Source organism: Arvicola amphibius, chromosome 4 (assembly GCF_903992535.2).
Source record: "Arvicola amphibius chromosome 4, mArvAmp1.2, whole genome shotgun sequence".
Classification (NCBI taxonomy): domain Eukaryota; kingdom Metazoa; phylum Chordata; class Mammalia; order Rodentia; family Cricetidae; genus Arvicola; species Arvicola amphibius.
The window spans coordinates 49,905,335-49,928,494 of NC_052050.1; the positions used below are offsets into that span (position 1 = coordinate 49,905,335).

At 46.4% G+C, this 23,160-nt stretch overlaps 1 protein-coding gene across 1 annotated transcript in view; it reads left to right on the forward strand.

The window, feature by feature from the left end:
* The window catches only part of LOC119812878 (NACHT, LRR and PYD domains-containing protein 1a-like), a 35,805-nt gene extending 13,103 nt beyond the window's left edge, over positions 1-22,702 (forward strand). The window contains exons 6-15 of the mRNA XM_038327886.1: positions 1,485-1,655; positions 4,779-4,859; positions 8,658-8,749; positions 9,568-9,739; positions 13,517-13,740; positions 15,458-15,717; positions 16,224-16,349; positions 19,540-19,678; positions 20,372-20,416; positions 20,827-22,702. Coding sequence (XP_038183814.1) covers positions 1,485-1,655; positions 4,779-4,859; positions 8,658-8,749; positions 9,568-9,739; positions 13,517-13,740; positions 15,458-15,717; positions 16,224-16,349; positions 19,540-19,678; positions 20,372-20,416; positions 20,827-21,125 — 1,609 coding nt within the window. The 3' untranslated portion in view covers positions 21,126-22,702. The remainder of the gene's footprint in view (positions 1-1,484; positions 1,656-4,778; positions 4,860-8,657; positions 8,750-9,567; positions 9,740-13,516; positions 13,741-15,457; positions 15,718-16,223; positions 16,350-19,539; positions 19,679-20,371; positions 20,417-20,826) is intronic.
* The last annotated feature ends 458 nt before the right edge of the window (positions 22,703-23,160 follow it).

Here is a 23,160-nt window from a genome sequence, read left to right on the forward strand (position 1 = left end):
ATACCAGACTCACTACTGAAACAAACAAATGGGATTTCTTGGGGATCCTGAAAGACTGACATTTAGCAAGGACCCCCACTAGCTATTGCTAACAGCAGGCCCATGAGGGCTCCAGTGGAACAAATATCCTGAGGAAGTGGCTGCAGGAGATCTGAAGAACACAGAGGAGGAGGCAAAATGAAGCAGAGGGAAGAAAGCTCCAGGCCAGGGAATATCATCCCCACTTCCTCCCGCTCTCTGCCCTTGTAATCACCTTCTGCTCTATGGACTCCATCTTTACTAGGATTTCACATGACAAGTAAGATCATGCCCTAGTCTATGTCTTCATAGACTATTTCACTTTTGCATGGTTCTTGGGACACACTAGTGGGATGCTGTGTATTTCACAGTGCTTGGCCCTCCTTGACCCAACAGCAACAGAGGAGTAAACCTCTAATTATATGCCATTGATCCTGCAGCTCAGCTACGGGACACATTGAATTTTCCACCCTGATAAGACATGGAAAGACAGAGATGTAGCACAGATGCCAGCTGCAGACACGGCCCTGGCCTGAACAATGCATACTCCAGATCCCAATATATACTGGGGAGCCCAAGACAGGCTCTCAGGTCCAAACAAACATGCCATACTCCCTTTCACCTTCTATTCTTATGCAAGAAGCTCATTGGTTTATTGTCTGGCCTATCAATGACCTTAATATTGAAACTACCTAAACATCCTATATTCATTGTCTCTGGTTATTTAGCTAGATCAATGTAGCCTATTAAACTTGGGTATACAATGTAGGCCAATTAAACTCGGGTACACACATTGGACATTTGATAAATTATATGTATATAGTTAATGTGGTGGATAGGAGGATTGGTGTAAATCTTACCAGGAGTGAGAAGCAAAGGTGGTTTGCATCCTCAGGGACAACTTAGTGCAAAAGGAAAACTAAAACTTTGAAAGTTTCTACAAGCCAGGGAAGCCCCAGTTTCCCTTTAATGAGAACTTGCAGGTACCAGAAAGGGAGACCCAGTCCCTGTAGAAGGAACGGCTGGGCTGTGTCCCGCCACCCGGCTAGCTTTACATCGAAATAATTACACGGAAACTGTATTCTTTTAAATACTGCCTTGGCCCATTAGTTTCAGCCTCTTATTGGCTAACTTCTCACATCTTGCTTTAACCCATATTTAGTAATCTATATAGCACCATGAGGTGGCCGCTTACCAGGAGAGATCTTAACCTGCATCTGTCTTGGAGAGGAGAAGCATGGCGACTCACTATGGCGACTGCCTGAAGTGTCTGTCCCACTGCCTTCTACCCAGCATTCTGTTCTGTTTACTCCGCCTACCTAATTTTCTGTGTCTTAAAGGGCCAAGGCAGTTTCTTTATTAATTAACCAATGAAAGTAACATAGACAGATAACTCTCCTCCATCATTTCCCCACTATCCAGAGGAGTGAACTCTCAGCAAATGACAGAGTACATCTCTCCTGCAGGCTGGTCAGCTGTGGCATCACAGCCAGCAGCTGTGAGGATCTGGCCTCTGTGCTCAGCACCAACCGCAGCCTGACTGAGCTGGACCTGCAGCTGAATGACCTGGGTGACCAAGGGGTGAGGTTGCTGTGTGAGGGGCTCAGGAATCCTGCCTGCAACCTCAGAATCCTGAGGTAAGACCCTGGGGGATCTCTTCTACCAGGAGACCAGGGAGGGCAGAAGATGGGGTACCAGAGGATCAGATGTGGAAAAGAAAGGGACAGATAATGCATAGTCAGCCTGGCTCCTGACCAGCTTCTGCCACTTATACCGTGGCTTAGCAAGTCCCCATGTTTCCCAACTTAATTTCCTCATCTATTAAGTGGTAGTGTCATACCCTCCTTGCATAATGAAATGATATGAAATATACATATGTATAAACAAATATAATAACAGTTGGGCAGCCAGGTACTGTGGAATCATATTTATTAATGAGGCTGCAGGTTGGCGGCATGGATGGGGCAAAGATGCCCCCCTTACTCCTTGCCCCTCACCCCTTGCTGCCTGCAACAGACAAGGGAGCAAGGGAGCTGACCCTTCCCCTTACCAGCTACAGCACTCAGGAAAGTGTGCCCAGCTCCTTGCCTGGGTAGCACAGTAGAACTGACCCTCTTGGTGGAAGGAGAGGTGTGCTAGCCCTGATCATGGAAGAGTGGGATCCACAGCCCCCTCCCTCATCTGTCATGTGGTAGTGAGGGCAAAGGAAAGATGCCCTCTGCTCTTGCCCCTACCACCTTTGGTGAGTGAGGGAGCTGTCCCTCCCCCTTACCATTGGCAGCACTCAGGCAAATGGGCTCTGCACCTCACCTGGGCAGCACAATAGAGCTCACCCTATTGACTGGAGTGCAGATGAGCCAGCCCTATAAAGGTGAACATGGGAGATCTGGTCGCTCCCCTCATCTGACATACAGTAGTGTAGGCAGGGAGAGATACCTTCCCCACACAGTGGGAGAGTTGACCTTGAGACTGGCCCTGGATGGTGTAGATGTGGGAGGGCCAATCCTGAGGGCGCTAAAGCAGGAGAAATGGCCCCACCCCTTGCTCATTGCTACAAGAGGTGAACTAGCCAGGGCAAGCTGGAGAGCTCCCCCTGGTGGTGAGGACAAGGGAGAGCTGACAGGTTGACCAACTCTGAAAGAATGCAGCCCAGAACCAGGCTCGGTACAACATCCATCCGCATCTATGATTTACTGGAGCATGTGAAGAGACTGGTCCTGTAGACACAAAACTGCAGGGTCTCCACAGCACAGAACAACAACACGATAAACAAGAGGAGTCCCAGTGAGGCCCCAGCATCGATAGTGCAGCAGAAACCAGAGGCCTTGAACCAGACCAATGATTCTTTGCAATGAACACTTGCAAGTAAAGATGTATGGATCAAAGGGTAAATTGTGACTCACTGTGTCACCCTAAAGTATGTATGATGAGATTTATTTTTCCTTTTTTTATTTACCCCTAATTTTATTCTAATTTCAGAGGGAGGTTGCAAGGACAGAGGGTAGATACAAAGGTCCGGGAAAATGAATGCAATAGAGATGCACGATGTGGAAGACACAAAGAATAAATTAAAAGAAAGCTAAAAATGAGGCTGCATGTTCGCAGGGTTTCACTTCGCTCCATGGTAGCTCATTCACTCAGTCACTCATTCATTCCTTCATATCAGGCCCCTGTGTGCCCAGCACTGGTCCAGGTCCCAGGGATCCAGGCACAAGCACACATGACTCTGTCCTCTGGAAGCTAGGTGGGAAGAGACAGACATAGATCACCTGTGATCACGTGATCCAGCATTGGCACGCTCTGCTGAAGGCTGCGGAGTCAATAGTATTGTGAGAGTGTAAAGCTGTGGGAGGGGGGACTGCACTGAAGGGTCCATGGGGGCTTCTCTGAGGCCAACCTGGGGACAGCCGACAAAAGCAGAGTAGGGGAAGACCCTGAAACAAAAGGAGGCCAAAGGCCTGGGCAGACTTAGAGCCATGAAGGGGCTTGAGTCAGCCCTGTGTGGCTGAAATGGAGTTGTCTCCGTGCCACAGATGTGCATGCAAACTAGGAACGCCTCCTTCCTGAATGTCCTTCTCTGCTTCCATGTATCCAGGTTCCTCTCCCTTCCCCAGCTTGAGCTAGAGGAACACTCCCTACAATTCCTGGCCAGAGTCCTCTGGTGCTTACATTTGGCAGAGGGTCCAAGTAGGCTATGCCCTGTGGCTTCCCCCCTCCCCAACCAGGACCACCACTTCTACTTTGAAACCCAAAGGAGCAGTCAGAGCAGGGTATGGTGCTGGAACGTCTGCTTTTGGCCTCTCTGTGGAAACTGGCCTATCCAGCTTTCAGCCCTTACTCTCTTCCACCTGCTGATGAGCCTTCCAAAAGGGGCCTCTGCCACAGGTCTGCTTTCAGGACACATCTCGGTGACTTGTCAAATCTTAGCTGCCTCCTTCCCTACTGGAGACAGGAACAAACTTCAGCCTCAATGGCTCCATCTCCCTCCCCAGAGAGAACAGCCCATAGGGCAGGAATGGTGGCATTGTGCAGCCTCTCGCAAGTGTGGGACTCTTTCCTCTCCTGCTTGTCCTTGCTTCACAGCAGGCTGAGAGGGAGTGATGGTGTCCCTGGTTATGGACATGGAGGCCGGGGGAAGGTGGCATTTCTCCTAAACCAACAGACGCTCTGAAACTTGAATCCTGAATTCAATCCAGGGTCTGGGATGTGGCTCAATAGAGAAAGCTCATGTGTAAGAACAAGACTTCCATCTCCAGCACTGAAATGGGGGTAAAGGAATGGGACAGAGATTCTCTCCATCTAGCAGAATTCTCAATCCTAGAACACAGATGTTCTATATTCTCTTTAAACAACTGTCCAGAGTCCCTTCTGTGATAAAGCCACAACCCCAACCACTGGGACGCTGATGGCTGCCAATAAGAACCACCTCATCCAGTCATGTCCCCTTCCTAGGATGGTCCATATCCGGAGTCTGACCCATGTTGGAGTATAAACAGTCAACTCTAGACAGTTCCAAAGGCCATCATCCCAGTTCAGATATGCCTATGATCTGGCTAAGACCTCACCGACACCACACCATGGCCACATCTGTCTCTCTCCATGGCAAATGGCCTCTCCTCTCTATCCTGGTGTTAGTCAAAGAACACACCCTGATAAGCTCCCTCACTGGCTCTATCACTAATTCTGAGGAACCTGACTGTGACAGTCTTTCATGCTCCCTAGTGTATCCCAGGACAATATGGCTTCCCTTGTGCTTGCAGGCTGGACTCGAGCTCTCTGAATGACCAGGTGATGGTAGAACTTAAGGCAGAGAATCCCAAGCTGCTCATCCAGAGCACACGGTAAGGAGTGGCCCAAACTGAGATCCTAGGTCTGGTCTGGAGCTCAGAGATGAGAAAATGGCCCTGGGGTGGCAGGAGAGACAAATCAAAACAGGAAGAAACCAGGAAACCATAGTAACTATCATGAGGTAGGTTGTTTTGATTCATTTGTGTTGGTTATTCATTTGGTTCTTAGTGAAAATGGGATCGTATAACCTGCCTCTTAAGTCCCTCCATGAGAAATGGAGAAAATTAAAAAAAAAAAAAAGTAAATGAGTGGAGAGTCCATTGGGCACAGCACAGTGTCATAAGTAGCCACCAGTTCCACAGTGAACCCAGAACACTGGAGCAATGAAGTCACCACAGATGGGAGACAAAGACACAGATGTTTGGTATTGCAGCTGGAAGACCAGCTTTCAAGGCTGCTTCGGGGTGGTAAAGAAAATGCCACAAGAGTAGGCGAAGGCTTCAGGAAGCCTTTTTGTTTGAAGGTCTTTAGGAAAGGAACGGCACGCATTCTGATGGTAACTTTCTTTAGTCTCTCGTTTGCTCTCTTTTCTCATCTAGACTCCATTTTCTCCCGATGACTTCAGGCTCTTCTTCATCTTGATGGCTATATATAATCAACAGGACTTACATTTTAAGGTCGCACTTCAGTAAATGATAAGAAACCTAGCCATCCTGATACATACAATTAATAAATCTCAACTTCTTAATTGATTATAAACTGCAGCTGGAAATAAAGAATCATTCATTACGTTATCTAGCATTTTGTGCTTATGGAAATGCCAGGCTTTCTAGAAGTGTTTATATAAAAAGAGCTGTGTTGTAAATGCTTTGGTAGGAACCTAGGTTTGCTTTAAGTTTCTTAATATGAGCTCACTAGGGCATTCACTAATAACACACTAAAAATAAAAGTGGTTGGCTTTTGGTTTTTTGAGACAGGGTTTCCCTGTAGATTTGGGGCCTATCTTTTTTTTTTTTTTTTTTTTTTTGGTTTTTTGAGACAGGGTTTCCCTGTAGTTTCTAGAGCCTGTCCTGGAACTAGCTCTTGTAGACCAGGCTGGCCTCAAACTCACAGAGATCCGCCTGCCTCTGCCTTTCAAGTGCTGGGATTAAAGGTGTGTGCCACCACTGCCCAGCTGAGAGCTCACATCTTAACCCACAGGCAGGAAGCAGAGAGGGAACTGGGACAGCCAGAGTCTTTGAAACGGCAAAGCCCACCTCCCAGTGATGTACTCCTTGCAGCAAGGTCACTGCTCCCAGACAGCAGCACCAGCTGGAGACCAAGTGTTCAGTGTTGCAGACTATGGAGGGCATCTCACTCAAACTGCGATAGGTATTAAAAGCATGCGCCACCACTACCTGGCAAAAGTGTTTTTAATCTTGAAATATATTTTCTTATCCTGTCTGTAACTTATTTCTGTTTTTGTTTGTTTTCTGAGACAGGGTTTCTCTGTGTAACCCTAGCAGTACTACAACTCGCTCTGTAGACCAGGCTGACCTTAACTCACAGAGCTCCGCCTTCCTCTGCCTCTGCTTCCCAAGTGCTGGGATTAAAGGCATGCGCTACAGCCACCCAGTGTGTGTGTAACTTCTGATTACCTAAGAACACCTACAGTCCTCATTAGGCATTACAGAGTCAAGTTATTTTCTGTAGCCTCGGACAGTCAAACTGAGGTCAGGAATGGATACAAGGACTAAATCATTTCCCAGCGAAATCACTGGACTCTTTCATATTTACAACCTGTCCAGAGGGCTCAGTATGTCCTTGGGAACTAGACTGCTATTTCTGCGAATGCATATCCTAAAATCCATTAGCAAGGCAGCCTGGTCTTAATCTAAAGTTACTTTGAAAACCTTAAATTAGTCATTTAGAGTTGGGGAGATGCAACCATTTTCTTATGTCAGCCTAAGCTCTGAATTTAAGCAGTTCTCAGGAAATTAAAATTCCTGACTAGTATAGAAATTCTTTGTATTGAATTTATTCATCAAACTCTGTGCAAGTCAACATTATAGATATAAAATAAGTAATACAGTTTAATGAGGGGGTCATCTTTTAGACAGTCCACAGAATAAATGCCCACAAGATTGAGAGGTAATCATGAGCTTATATGTACGCATGACATGAGATCACTCATTAAAGTACAGGTATTGAGGAGATTTCACAACTGTTTTTGTACATGTTAAATTACAGACAGAAGTAAACAGTATTCAGGGTCCGTGGCCTTGTAAGCCTTACTTGAAATGGGCTTCTGCCATCAGAGAATTGTTTATCTGGTGGGTTGATATCTGAATTATTAATTGTCATCTGCTATATTATGCCATGGACCATAGTAGTTTGGGACTGGGAAGCTCACTGGTTAGAGAACTTTCTGCTCTTAAAAAGGACTCAGGTTCAGTTCTCAGCACCCAAATGGTGGTTCACAACCATCTGCAACACCAGTTCAGAGCATCCAAGGCCTTCTTCTGGCCTCTGCGGTCACCAGGCACGCATGAGCTACACATACACATGTGCAGACAAACAATCATACACATAAAATTCAAAATTAAACAGGAGCCACAGCTTCTCAAAGCCCACTCCAGACCTATTGATTTAGAATCTGGGAGTGAACCAGATTCCATCAATAGGATCTCTGATTTAGCAAGTCATCCGGGTGACATTCACGCACACTGAATTTGAAAGCCACTAGTCTAGATCAGGAAAAAATGCAGCATAGTTGGGGCTCGAGGGTGACAGGGCTGTGTGGCAACGCCTTTGGACTTTGCTAAGAACTTCCTGCTTTCTTCTAAGAAGCAGAGGAGAGCCATTCCAGGCATCAGCACTGAAGGGACATCTGCTTCCTGTCTTTTGGTCAACTACCTTATAGAAAAGTTGTGCTAGAGAAGGGTGAGAGCAGGGACCTGTCAGAGAATGATGCAGTGGTCCAGGCCACCATGTTCTCTCTCTCTCTCTCTCTCTCTCTCTCTCTCTCTCTCTCTCTCTCTCTCTCTCTCTCTCTCTCTCTCTCGGACATGAGTGACATCTGTGAGGGTGGAGAGTAGAGAACAGAAAGGACAGAAACTTGAGAGGTGCTGTCAGGGTGGGTGACTGTCTTAATTCCTCTTGACTGGATACATTGAAAAGAATTAGATTATTTGCTAGAGTTCTAAAGACTGGGGAGTGTCAAACTGTGGGCTTAGCATATAAGGGATTATTCCTTGTTTTGCTATCCCAGGGCAGACCAGGGAAGGATCAGAGAGCACAATGAGAACAAGAAGCCAAGTTGGCCACAGGACTCTGCTCCTGTGATTATGACACTAACCCATTCACAGAGGCAGAGGCCCTAAGCCCCAGTACCTCTTACCTCCCCTTCCCAGCACAGGTGCATTGAAGATTAACTTAATAATGAACCTTGATAGACACATTCAAACCACACCGATAAAGAAGGGATCAAATGGGCTAGAGAGATGGCTCAGTGATAAGAGCAATGGCTGCTCTTCCCGAATTCCTGAGCTCAATTCCCAGAAACCACATGGTGGCTCACAACCATCTATAATAGGATCTGGTACCCTCTTCTGGCATGCAGGTATACGTGGAGAGCACTCATACATAAAAAGTATAAATAAATAATTTTTTTAAAAACAGGGATCAAGATGATATCAGTTCTGACATGGGTACCTAGAGAGATCTGTGGGAGGGAGATTAAAGAGATGTGCCCTAGAGAAGAATCATGGGCCTTAGTTCAAATTCAGATGACTTAGATTATAAGTGGGGATGCCTTATAGACAGGCCTAGTTTCCCCTGACATCTAAGAAGAAGAACATCTCTGTGTATAGGAAATCACCTGTGGAGGTCTCTACTCCGGATCTGGATAAAGGAGAAACGAGTGCTGGCCCATCCTCACTCAAGCGACAGAGACTACAGTTAGGTATGTGAAGGGGCCATACTTGAAGCATCAGAATGGGACCATCCTATCTCTAGCCTGTCTCTGATATGGGGCAAAGCAGGTTCCCTCCTGAAAAGAGAAACACCTTCTTGCAAAACCTTTCACACTTAGAATCTAGAGGAAGGATGTTCTGCTGCTTCTCTCGCAGCGTCAGGGCCCAGTGCTATGCCTCACACATGTCTGGGTTATGCTTTTTTTTTTTTTTTTTTTTTTGGTTTTTTCGAGACAGGGTTTCTCTGTAGCTTTGGAGCCTGTCCTGGAACTAGCTCTTGTAGACCAGGCTGGTCTCGAACTCACAGAGATCCGCCTGCCTCTGCCTCCCGAGTGCTGGGATTAAAGGCGTGCGCCACCACCGCCCGGCTGGGTTATGCTTTTGACTCTATACCAGAGAACCGTGTCCATTGTCAGAGGGTAAGGCCTGGAACTCACCTATTGGGCCCTGCCCAGCCATCTTCTTTCAACCTGTCTCTGGAGAAATGCTGGAGAGAGGAACACTGGGCCACAGGGAAGAAGGAGGCAGGGCCTCTAGCAGAGAAGCAGGGGCCAAGGTTTGGGGGGTGGTCCTCAGAAGGGAAGCTGTGAAAACAAGAGAAAAGGAGATGGGTGCAGGAAGGAAGGGGAGGAAGGGGGGCTGACAGGAGAGTGAGAGAAAATCGAAAGAAACAGAGAAGCCCCAGGAGCAGGGACAGAGACAGCTGTAGCCAGGTCTCAGAAAGAGCCTAGCCCTAGTCTAGCAGGAGACGGAGGCTGGGGAGACATGCCTGGATGATAAAGCGTGACCACTTTCCTGCCTCTTCCAGAGAAAGTTTCAAAGCAAGAAGCTCTACCCGTGGCACAGCTGAAACTCCCCCACTTGCTTCAGTCTTTTCCGGGAGGCACGCTCATAGCGTCTCTTAAGATTGAAGATAGCTTCTGGGGTAGCACAGGACCTTTGGCTACTGAGGTGGTCGACAGTAAAAGGAACCTGTACCGGTGAGTGGGCTAGCCTTCTCCATCCCAGTCCCCACAAAGGATTCCAAAGACAGAACACAAACCAGTCTCCCGCAGCATGGCCCCTCTCCTTACCAGGCCAGCGGGCAGGGGCAGGGCTGAGACAGTGGGCGTGTCCCTTTTAGAGTGGAACACTAAGCTTAGAGGTGAATGTTTCCAAACATTGACATAAGTAAAGAGCAAAATGCTTCCTCATCCTGTTACCTAGCTTTGCCAGATTCTTTTCAACCACTCTCATTCAGTCTCCCTCGTTACTATTACAGCATTTTAAGTCTACGGTATCTGGTCATCTCTCCATAAACATTTCACTAAGAATCCCTCCAAAACTCAAACAAGGTCCTCCATAGCCAGCGTGGCACTACATCTAACAGAGCTGGCAATCTTTCATTTCAATTAAACAGACCACACCCTGGGATGACATTTGTTCAAGGACCTGAAATGTCTTTTTGACAGGTGACTATTTTAATTGCAATGCAATTAATTTATGTTTGGCTTGTCAAATCTCTTAAATTTCACTTAAACCCTTGTATCCTAATGATCCTGCTCAGCTAACAACCACTGTGTGCCATGAACCCACTAGAAGCTACGAGCATCAGGATAAATCCAGCAGCCCTGCTCTCCATGGTCCATAGTCCCATGAGTAATGAGTGACTGGCTTCCATAACTTGTTACCTTCCTCCAGCATGGTGGTGCTCACTTGTCTCAGCTGGAGAAACTGTCTCTCTTGACTTCCTCCCTTGGAAACTGCCTCTTGTCCACCTTCCAGTCACCAAATGAGGAGCCTTTGAGAAAGTCACTAAAGGTCCCAGTAAAGCATTGTTTCAAGGCCAAAAATTTATCACTAATAGTAACATATGCTCTAACATATGCTCATTTTTATTTAATGGGTTTGTGTGAGTACACACAGGCATTTTCAGGCTTTGCAGAAAGTGCCTTTACCTGCCAGGCCATCTCTCTAGCCTTAGCCCCTTATAAAGAAATACACTTTTTAAAAATTGCTGCAGCCCACAAGACCACACAGTGGGAAGTACATCTGACAAATCTCTAGACTAACTCACAGGAGTGTTCCAGTGAAGGAAGCCTGATTGGCAAGGCTCCCGGAATACCTGTCTTTTGAATAGTCGCTGTCATTTCTGTAAACCCTTGTGAAGTCATAGCACCCTCTTGAAGGGGAAGCCCAGCCAATCACCTTGTTTGTAAGGCGTGTCCCCCTTAGGCTAATGTGCGGCCTGCAAGATTGTATAAGTAAATATTAGCCTGGGGGGACACGCCTTACAAACAAAGTGATTGGCTGGGCTTCCCCTTCACCCTCTTTTCCATAGTGGGATTTTTCCCAAAAAACCTCAGCAGTGTATACTAATTATTGAGTGTAACCCCCTTCTGTATGGTAACTGGAAGACCTTACCCCATAGCGTGGGGCCCTGGTATAAAAGCATTCACTCAAAAAAAACCTGTGTTCTCACAATCAGATCTACATAAAGTTAGTCCCCCACAATCATCCTTTATGGCAGGACATCTGACAAGGAGAGAAACGTTGCAAATAGACCACATTTGGTCTCCAAAGACAGGCACTGATTGAGTAGGAGAGAGCAAGTCTGTCCTTACTGATAAGCGTGACCTGGCAGCCCTGAATTCTCTATCAGCCAACTCAGGAGAGTGTAACCTGCTGGCCTTTATTCTACCCTAACAAGCTATCAATGTTCTGTACTTACCTTTATCCCACTTTCATTTGACACCAGAGCTTAGTCTAGGAAATTAACTGTTTGTGCCTTTACCCCTAGAAATACAGGAAAAATACTTGAATCCCTAAACCAGCCCCAGAGAAAGGAATACCTTCTCAACTGGGCACCAGCAGATACAGCGCCCTGCCTCTTAGCCAGGGTCTGGAAAGGGCAGTCTCTGGACTTTACATAACCATGCTTTTCACTTTGATCTAGTGCTAAGAAATTTCCTTTAATTTAGTTAGGGAAAAAAAAAAAAAAAAAAAAAAAAAAAAAACGCCAGTACAAAACAAGCACCATCTGCTTCCCTCCTGTGGCTCACTCTGGTTGCCATGGTTACCACAATCCTGCTTTCCCAGAGGCTGCAGAAGGAAGCAGCAGCAGGAGTGCTCAGAGAGTGCAACAGCCCTGCCATGTTTTCTTCCCTTTTTTCCTACACTTATTAATTAGTAAAAAAATGTAGTTAGTACACAAAAAGCCCTTTTCTTCTTAGAATTCTATACCAATTTAAAGCTCCCTCCTTAATTAATCTTCCCAGTATCAGATGCCTGGGTGTTCCATAGTCACACCTGCTATGAGATATAAGTAAGCTAAAACAGACCCCTACTTTGTCAGACTTATCTGTTTTTGTGGTTCTGTGAAATGCATGTTTAGGGGTTAGAGAGATGGCTCAGCAGTTGGGAGCACTGACTGCTCTTCCAGAGGTCCTGAGTTCAATTCCTAGAAACCATAAGGTGGCTCATAACCATCCATAATGAGATCTAGTGCCCTCTTGTGGCCTGCAGGCAGACATACAAGCAGAATGTTGCAGGGGAAGGGCCCGCTTGTTTGTCCTGGCCGACAGGCTAGCTGAGCCCTGAAATAACTACACAAAAATTGTACTAATTAAATCCCTGCTTGGCCCATTAGCTCTAGTTTCTTATTGACTAATTCTTACATCTTAATTTAACTCATTTCTATTAATCTGTGTATCGCCACATGGCAGTGGCTTACTGGGTAAAATTCCCAGTGTCTGTCTCTGGCAGTTCCATGGCATATCTCTGACTCCGCCCTTCTTTCTCCCAGCATTCAGTTCTGTCTTCCCTGCCTACCTAAGTTTCTGCCCTATCAACAGGCCCAAAGCAGTTTCTTTATTAACCAATGAAAGCAACACAAAGACAGAAGGAACTCCTAAACCAGCAGAACACTGTATACATAATAAATAAATCTTTAAAAAAAAAAAAGAAAGAAATGCATGCTTGCTTGGTATCATTATTATTGCCTAAAGAATTTCTAATTGTGTCTGTATGTGTATGTACACATATATATGTGTGTATATATACATACATATGTATATATATGTGTGTATATATATGTGTATGTGTTTATATAGAGAGACAGACAGACAGACAGACAGACTGACTGACTGACTGACTGGAAGCCTTGTGGGAAGTGGAAATTTTTTTCGAAGAATAAAGAGACGTGAGTAGGAATAAAGAGACAAGAGGAGAAAATGTGTTTGAGCTGATTTGTTCACCCTCAGACCTTTTTAGCCAGTTTTCACTCCCTGTAAGCATCTTGTTCTGAATCCTGAAGGGTGCTGAGGCTAGAACTCAGAGGACCCTGATTAAAAAAAAAAAAATAAGAACACCAAGAGCTGAAAATGTAGCCAATCAGTGGAACTCTTGCCTACCATATAAGTGTATTGAGTTTGACCCCCAGAACTTAAAACACACACACACACACACACACCTATTTCATCACCTTCATCATCATCACAGGAGCAGTTAACTGCACTAGGTGTGTGTTACCTGTAAGTTGGCTCTAGATCATTCAGTACCCACAGGTCTACGAGATGGTGTTGTCATTGCCACTATTTACAGGTAAGGAAACTAGGAGCCGGAAGGCTAATACTTTGTCCAGGCTTCACACGCAGAGAGCAAAAGAGCCAGGACTCAGAGATTTGACTGAAGACGGTGTGTGCATAGCCCTGTATCAGATCTGCATCCAGCATGTCAGCAGATCTTGTCCAACTCATGTCTGTTTCTGCATCTTCTAGAGTTCAGTTCCCTATGGCTGGCTCCTATCACTGGCCCAGTACTGGTCTTCGCTTTGTGGTGACGAGGGCAGCGATCATAGATATAGAATTCTGTGCCTGGAGCCAGTTCTTGGGCAAGACTCCCCTGGAGCAGAGTCACGTGGTGGCTGGGCCTCTGTTTGACATCAAGGCTGAGCAGGGAATTGTTGACACTGTGTATCTGCCTCATTTTGTGGCTCTCCAAGGTAAACATGGGAAGGATAGGCAGGAGGGCGGTGGTAGTGGGAGGTTTTCCCGGTCACATAGGAGAATGTAGGATGACAGAGGGGGTGATGGAAAGAGCTCATGGCTTTCTTAGAGAGACACAGAGGGTCATGAAGGTAGAGCTTACCTGAAAGAGTCCCTAAGTAGGAACTGATGTCCTCAGCTGCAGTAATTTTAACTCTTTTTATTTTTCTTTGTGTCTTCCAAATCATGCATCTCCATCCCATTCATTTCCCCATCCCTTCATATCTGCTCTCTGCCCATGAAACATCCTCCCGCAATTAAATAAAATAAATTTTAAGTGAAAAAAATCAATCTCATAATGTAAGCTTCAGTGTGACACGCTGAGTCATACCACATCCACATATCTTTACTTACAAGTGTTCATTACAAAGAATCATTGATCTTGTTCAAGGCCTCTGGTTTCTACTACATTGTTAATTCTGGGCCTCAGTGGAACTCCTCCTGTTGGTACCCTATGTTGAGGAGATCCTTCAGCTTCATGTTTGCTGAACTAGTCCCTACACAATGCTCCAGCAGATCACAGATGGAGTGGATGTTGTGCTGGGCCAACTCATAACCCTGGTTCTGGGCCTGGGTTCTTTCAGGGTTGGTCAACCCTTCAGTTCTCCCTTGTCCTCACCAAAGGATAAGCTCTCCTGCACTGTCTTGGTGAGTTCACCCTTTGTGCTGGTGAGCAAGGGGTGGGGCCAGTTCTTCTGCTTTCATGTCCATAGGGTCGGATCTCCAACACTTATTCCTTCAGGTCAGCTCTACTGTGTTGCCCAGGCAAGGTTCAGGGGAGACTCTCCCAAATGCTGCAGCTGATGAGGGGCAGGGGCAGTTCTCCCACCTGCCTCAGATATTGGTAGGCAGTGGGTAGGGTGAGGAAGGGCATCTCTCCACTGCCCGGGCTACCTATCAGTAGCAATATTAACTGGCATTTCTTAAGTGCTTTTTACATATTATATCCCTTTGGCTTCTAACAGGAAATGGGATAAATCAAGCTATTTTAAGAGATTTTTCTAAAGACTATGTACCAAGTGAACTAACAAGCAACCTTTAGTACCAAAGTCTGTCAGCATGTGAAAACCATTACCATCCCTACAAGCATGGAGAAGATGGGGGTCACCAGCTTCCATTTGAGAACTGGAGATCCATCAGCTGGGCCTGGGAAATGGAATTTTCCTCCAAGGAATTAGGGGTCCTTTGAGTGCAAAGGAATCTACCCAAAGCCTACTGAGCTGCAGGTCAGATTTGGACAGAGATGAATTCACCAAACCGGTAACAATGTCTTTTGAGGTCTCCTGGGAAGGCCAAGATCAAGGTGCTAGTGTATTCAGTGTCTAGAAAAAACTATTCTCTTTGTAAATGGCATCTTCTACCTGTTCCCTCAAATGGCAGAAAATGCCCCTTGACTCTTTCCTAAGCCCATTCAAGGGGGTTCTACATCCATGTCCCCGTCGCCTCCCTAAAGATCCGCCCAAATTCATTCCCCTGGATTAGGATGATGAGAGGTCAGGGTCATTCGTACCTCCCCCAGAAGGTCTCTCTGAGGCTGAGCCTTGGGCTGATGGAGGAGGGTCATTCATACCTCCCCAAGAAGGTCTCTCTGAGACTGAGCCCTGGGCTTCTGCTATTCCAAGCCTGGCTCAGTCAGGCACTTAATCTATGTTTTTTGACTCCTTTCTTGGACAGGAATTCAGGACACCTCAAAGTTCCAAGTGGCCCGCTTTCTGAAGCACGGGGTGGTTTTGGAGACACCAGCCGAAGTGAAGCCACATTGCACAGTTCTAAAAAATCCCAGGTTCTCTACCATAGGAGTGATGCTAAAAATAATCCCTGTCACCCGGCGATTCCTACCCATCACCTCCATCACGTTGCTCTACCATCAACCTCATGCTGAGGAGCACAAATTCCACCTTTACCTCATCCCCAACGACTGCACTATTCGAAAGGTAACACAGAGAACCACAAAGGCCCATCCAAGGTGGGCTGACGGAAAACATGAGATGCGGTCAAAGAGTATCCCAGTGGGGTCCTCTCCTGGGGGTCAGGGTGGGACTCTAGTGAGCGGACCTGGTGTGGGTGAGTGATCTGTCCTCTGCCCAGCTTTGGTCTGGTTCCTCAACCCCAAGTCTCCCCTGGGTCTACTTCTCCTTCACTCATCTCTGCACAGCCTTCTAGGGCTTCTCTCATGGCATTAGAAGAACGGGGAGGCTCCACGCCCAACCTGCAGCCTTTCCCTCCCGCTTCTCTGTCAACGGCTCTATGACCACTGTGAACATGGAACAATCTAGAGTGGGGAGGTCTGTTCAGTACATGGGGAAAATGGCTGCAGAGGTTTTGTTTCCATATCCACCCTCACCCCCACTTCCGTGCACACACACACAAAAGAACCAACATCTCACCTTATTTGTTGAGATTATGTAGAGAAGAAATCATTGTCTGTTATCTTCCTTAGGCCATAGATGATGAAGAAATGAAGTTCCGGTTTGTGCGAATACACAAGCCTCCCCCCATGGGCTCCCTTTATGTGGGCTCTCGCTATACCGTGTCTGGTTCAGGGACTATGGAAATTACACCCAAGGTAAGTGACCTGATACTTGCCCTTCACCAAGGTCAGATGTCAGGCTTGGGAAAACCTGTAGGGTGGGTCTCCCAGGAACTCACACGTGAGGTTTGGAGGAAAGCGAATGAGATCCACGGTGAATAGACTAACTAACTAGATGGATGGACTAAGTTGGGGCACGGTAGTGTTTAGGGTGTACTGTGCCAAAAGCCATGGAGTCAAATGAACTTGGCTTATTATTCATCATAGGGCATCTCAGTAAAATGGTTCTAGAAAGAAACCACTGTAGGATGTCTGTCATTTGGTAATTGGCAGAAAGGACTAAAAAAGACTATTTCCTCTGTCTTGGGTATTGTTACAGAGCAGGGACAATTCCATGACTGATGTCAACAAACTGAATGCTATCATGGTTAAACCAAAGCAAGTAGAGTATTGGAATTGTTGAACATACAAGACTCATGTAGTGTGTGCTGTAAGGGTGTTTGGGATGCTATGGGCTCCATGGTAACCTGTTTAAAGAAGATGCTCTGTGCATGCCCCGTGGAAAAGCAGTAATACAGCTGGCCTGCAAGCCTTGGAACACTTTGCACCAACCCTGAGATTTAGCTCTGAGTCTGAGATTCTTCCAGGACACCAGGGGCTGCTTTTGACTTTTTCCCTCTCAGTGTATCCTCTTCCAACAGTCTTTGACCAAAAGCTACTGAGCATTAATCTGTATTCCCCAAATGTCCATAACTCTCCCGGATTTTCTGCTTGTGAACAGAAAGCATATATGAATGGTGATCTGTAACTGAACCAAAGTTAGATGTGTGCGAGTTCCGTCTGAAACACCTATCAGGACACTGGCTGGCAACAGTATATAAGACCCCAGACAAGCCAGGTGCTGGCACACTGCTTTAGTCCCAGCACTTGGGAGGCAGGGGCAGATGGATGTCTGTAAGTTCAAGGCCAGCCTGGTCTGTGGTCTACAGAGCTAGTCCAGCACAGCCAGGGCTACACGGAGAAACCCTGTCCAAAAAAATAAAATTAAAAAAAAAAACCTAAAATCTAAAACACAAAATGGCAAAACAAGGGCTGGGGAACTGGCAGCAAAGTGTGACTTCACAGGAGCAGGAAGGCCTGAGTCAAGTCCCCCAGTACAAAGGTCAAAAGCCACATGTAATCCCAGTGCTGGAGACACAGAGACAGGAGGATCCCTCGGGAAAGCTGGCCAGCCTAGGTGGAGCCTTATGAGCAAGACGGCTCAATGCATAAAGGCACTTGCCTCCACACCCAACAACCTAAGTTTGGTCCCTGGAGCCCACATGGTACATGGAGAGAATTGACTCCATCAAGCTGTCTTCTGACCTCCATATGCACACCGTGGCACATGTACACACACACACACACACACACACACACACACACACACCCTGATGGTCCTGTTTAATATTGAGCTAGGTGACAGGTACTGAAGAGGAGGTGATGTCTGCTTTTGAGTTGGAAATTAGGAACCAAAGGATAAATTGGCAAGCTGCTCAGTTTGGAGCCCTCCTGCACATCAGTTGCTAACAACTGATAAGAGAGAGATAATCTATACATTTAGTGGGTGTTAACCTAGTGCCATGGATATGCTTCAAGGTCAGTGGAGGGGACAGATAGACCTGCATGAATAAGAGTAACCAGTACCACTGAGAGCTAGCAAGTAAATACAGCATTGTGAGAGAGTGACTTGGGATCGCTTCTCAGCCTTTTGATCAAGATCAATTGTAGGATCTGCACTTATCAGAGAATGAGTTGGCCACTTCCACTGGCAGTCAGAGAAACACCTCTGAGAAGATGCCACTTGAGTTGAGGCCTCAGCGACATGAAGACTTGAGGCATGTAGGATTCTGAAGTGCATCAGACACAGAACATGTGCAGAGGCACAGAGGTGAAAGCAAGCTTGAAATACCCGGGTGTCAAAGAGGAGGTCAGCGTGGCAGAATTGGTGCATGTAGCAGAAAATGGGGTCACACTAGAGATAACATCTCCCAGGGCTCATTGGTCCATTTGACCCTGTTACAGGGTTTTGATTTTGTTCAAGTACAAAGGTAAGACCCCATCGTGAACATGACATAAATCATAATCATAAACATTCTACAGGACTTCATTTACTCTGATAAAAATGTGTCTAGCACTAGGAGAGAATGGATGGCAAGCAGGCAAGAGCAGAACTAGAAACGAGTCAAAGGCTGCAGATGAGAGGCCATGGTAGCTTAACTAAGGAAGCAGCCATGGAGATGAATGGTTGATAGATTCAGGAAACTGACAGCACAGGAAACTGTCAGGACCAAAAGGACCATGAGTCTTTGTGGCAGGTATCCAAATCGATCTTGTTGGTAAAGGCAACAGGCTTTGATAGACAGGTTGCTATGGGAAGAAAAAGGAACAGGTTACAGATGGGGATCTGAGCACTCACTAGAAGGTTGTACAATTTTCTGAGTTTGAAGAGACTTGGGAAGGGCATTCTTGAAAGACAGTTGGGAACCAAGTTCTCTGTCTTGGATTGGATCTGCCTAGGAAAAGGGATAGATGTAAATTTTCTGTTAACTGGAAACAGTTTAGATTTAAGACTTGTTAGGAATGAAATTTTGTACTGAAGGAATAAGGGCTTGGGTTCAAGATAAGAAGTAAGGGGAAAAAAAGGCCCAATTAAAGATGGACAGCCAGGTGGTTGGTGGCACATGCCTTTAATCCTAGCACTCAAGAGGCAGACAGGTAGATAGATCTCTGAGCTCAAGGTCAACCTAGTCTACAGAGTGAGTTCCAGGACAGTCAGGGCTATAAAGAGAAATTCTGTCTAAAGGAAAGAAAAAGATGAAGGAAGATGAAGGGGAAAGTGTTTGGCTTAGAATATGTGAGCACTTTCAAGGCCAGCCTGGTCTACAGAGCAAGTTCCAGGACAGGCTCTAGAAACTACTGGGAAACCTTGTCTTGAAAAAACCAAAAAAAAAAAAAATATGTGAGCACTGTTTTGAGAAAGAGCCCTGAACTGGTCCATGGATTCTCTTCAGGGCTCTCACCCTTCTGAGGTAGGAAGGGTGTTATCAATGCTGTTGATTGGCTTCAGCGGGAAGGAAAAATGTCCTTCTGCAATGGAGTAGGACCCAAAAGGTGTTAAAGTGGGAAAAGCTTCATCTTCGGAACAAGCAATGGCTTCTCACACAGAGGATCTTGCTTTCTCCAGGAACTGGAGCTGTGCTACCGGAGCTCCACGGAAGCCCAGCTCTTCTCTGAGATCTATGTGGGCTGCTTACAATCAGGGATACGGCTGGAAATAAAAGACAAGAATGCTGATGTAGTTTGGGAAACTGTGTTGAAACCAGGTAAATGCAGGACAAATCCAGGATGTAGACACGTAGGAGAAAGATGGGCCAGGTGATAAGAAATGTCCCCAGAGAAATGATATGGCTCTTTAAGTTACAGAGACACGATTTGATCAGAATTTCAACTCTTCCAGAAGTCCCGAGTTTGTTTCCCAGAACCCATGTTTCATGACTACTTATAACTCCAGCTCCAGGGGATCCAGCACCCTCTTCTGGGCTCTGTAGGCACCTACACTCATGTGCATAGGCACACACACAAGCATAATTTAAAATTACAAAAATAATTCTTTAAAAATATTAAAGAGGAAAGGGAATAAATTTTTACTCAAAGTATCAAGTACTTTAAGCTATCCTCTGACTTGGTTAGTTCTCCTCCAGGAATTTAATTCAGGCTAAGACAAATTAACATGGGTTGAGATGATGTTGGAAGAAATTACTATTATTCATTTAGAAACTATCCTTCTTTTTATTAGTCTAAAATTATAACTTCCGGCTTCCGCTTCCTAAAGACATAAGGAAAGGATTCACCTAGATTTTGTCTATGGGCCCATCCTACCTTCATGCCGGATTCTGACAGAATTCGTCTGCAGCTTGTTCTCAGAATCCAGGCATCTAGATGAGAGATTCGGGGTATGTCGTGTGAGTTCATAATAGCCCTGTTATAGATGCTTCTTCATCTCTCCTTTCCTCTAGGAGATCTCAGACCTGCATCCACCCTGGTCGATGCAGCCCCTACAGGTCAGTAGCACCTGCCAGACCAGATGAGGTAGTGGGAATTTCAGGGTGCATGCACTATCTGGCTCTGGAGGGAAAGGAAAGAAGAAAAGAGGGGACCCTCTCTTTGCAGGCTTCACCAGGGTGGGATTGGAGAGCTTAACATCCAGAGTCCCTGTGCTCCTTGCTGCTGGCCATGGAGGCCATAACACACCTCACTCACAGCCTCAATCATGAGCCCTTCCTGTTCCCACGCGGGTGCCAGGCTGGACGCAGACATGAGGGGAGATGAGCGGTTTCTCTGGTAGCTTGCCAGCAGAGTAAAAAGGAAGCCAGTGACACAATGAGATAAGAAACGGAAGTGGAGAATGAGCCAGGAGAGGCTCCAGGGGGAGCCTTTCTTGGATCATCACCAGTCTTGCCTTCACCCACAGTTGCCAGACCCTTCCGGCACTTTGTGGACCAGCATCGGGAGCAGCTGGTGGCCCGAGTGACATCAGTGGACCCTGTCCTAGACAGACTGTTCGGTCAAGTGTTGAGTGAAGAGCAGTATGAGATGGTTCGTGCTGAGGCCACCAATCCCAACAAGATGCGGAGGCTGTTCAGCTACAGTCAGTCCTGGGACCTGGCCAGAAAAAGTCAGTTCTACCAAGCTCTGAAGGAGACCCATTCTCACCTGATCCTAGAACTCTGGGAGGTGTGGGCCAGGGCTCTTGGGGAATGGGTATCCTGAAAGCTCAGCAGCTGAAGCCTGAGCCTTGAATCACATTCCTGCCTGATCTTTCTTTTGCCCTCAATCCCACCATCTCTGATCCCCCTTGGCTTCGTCTTGGTCTGTAAAGCTTCCAACAGTCTTGCCAGCTGCAGGACCCACTCTCGGAGATGTCATTACTCCCTCTGTGGGAATACTGACAGTGGGCATACTTTATCAGTCCACTCAGGACGGTTTACAGTTTAAAACTTAAAAATTGTTTCTTTCTGGAATTGTCCATGTAATATTTTCAGGCCACTTTGAGCTAGTTAAAAACCCTGCTTTTTTTTTTTTTAAAAAAAAAAAAAAAAAAAAAGACTAGAGTATACAGCGGGCACTGAGCACAATATCTTGATTTCACTGCTTAGTGGGTGAGTGAAGGAGATCAACATTCCACAACTATATGGCTAGGAAATGTAGCACTGTATAATGTCGGGTGGATGGAGGGTCCCCATTGGGAACATTCCAGTGCCCAGCAGACTCAAGCCTAGAGGACAAAGAAGCTGCAGACAGCAGGCTGCTAACAGTGGTTAAAACAGTAGCAGCAGCCCTAAACAGAAGCGAAGAGCCCCACCACCACCACACACAGAGCTACTGAGCAGTAACACCCAGAGTCACTGTAACACTTCTCAGAACTAAAACAACATTCCACTGCTACCGAGAATTCAAAGCTCTTTCATTTTAATCTCATTTAAAGCCCTGGTGAACTAAGTGAGCAGCCTGGACACCGTAAGCATCTGCAAACATCACAGCAGAAACCTCTCCAGTGTCCTACCTCTGTGGAAACAGAGACCTGTGAAGCTCTGGGGTCTTTCCACCACTGGGTTTGATAGCTCTTCTAGGGTTGGTGCTATTTCTTCACCTTATTTGCATATTCACATTTAGCCAGCTAGGATCTAGCTAGCATCCTGACAACCAAGTCCACACATTTCAGGGCTATAAAGCTAGAACTATTGCAAGAACCCATGGAAAAAGAGGAAAGAAAGACTTCCAAGCCTGGTGCTCATGCTCTCCAGAAAAAGAAAACAAAAGTCCTTTGTACTTCAAAGAGCCAGACTCCCAAACACCTACCTCACTCATAAAGAGGGCAGACTTGCAGGAGGTTGCCTGCACCTGAGGTCTTTTCTGTCCTGGGCAAAGCCAGCTTCCAGGACTCAGTTGTTTCTGCCTCAGCCTCCAGGACTTGGCACTGGCTGGGTGGCAAAGGGGAGTTTATCCCTGCAACTATTTCCAGCCTCCAAGAACTGCTGCTTCAGAGACTGTGGCTCCAACCTTCCAGACCCTCTGGAGACAGGAGAACATGAGACAGGCCCTCACGCTCCTCCTGTAGGTACCTGCGGACTTGCTCCACAAGGGACTGCTCTTGGCTGGCCTCCCAGAGCTCTGCAAGTCGCCGAGCTGGAACACTTCTCAGAACTATTAAGAACATCCCACTGCTATGGAGAGTTCAAATCTGTTTCATTTTAATCCCATGTGGAAGTCTGTTTTAAATTGTTTTGTGCCCCTTGAACCTTGCCAATCCCAATTTGAAAAATAAAATACCTACCATTTGTACTCCATTCTGTCTGCCCACTCCATTCTTGAGGAGAGAGGGACAGGAACGTGGTAGGGGACAGAAGACAGTCTCCACCTACCACTTGACAAGCATAAAAAAGAAAAGAAAATTAGGAGGCAAAAACCCACACCATGCCTCAGTCCCATCTACTTCATAAGTATGAGGAGTAAGCCAAATAAACCTTTCCTCCCCCAGTTGCTTTAACCATAGTGTTTAATCACAGCCATAGTAACCCTAAGACAGAAATTGGTACCAGGATAATGGGGTATTGCTGTGAGAGACCTGACCATGTGTTTGGGGGAGGACTGCAGAAGGACTTTGGACTAGAAAACTCATTGATTGAGCTTGGCGGGGAGGGGGTGTGTTCTGTAGGAGCTTGGAAGATAAAAACGTTGATGAACTTTAGAAGTCAGAACTGGAGCCTGCAGTTCTAGAAGATCTGCCAATCTTTCCCCTGGGGAA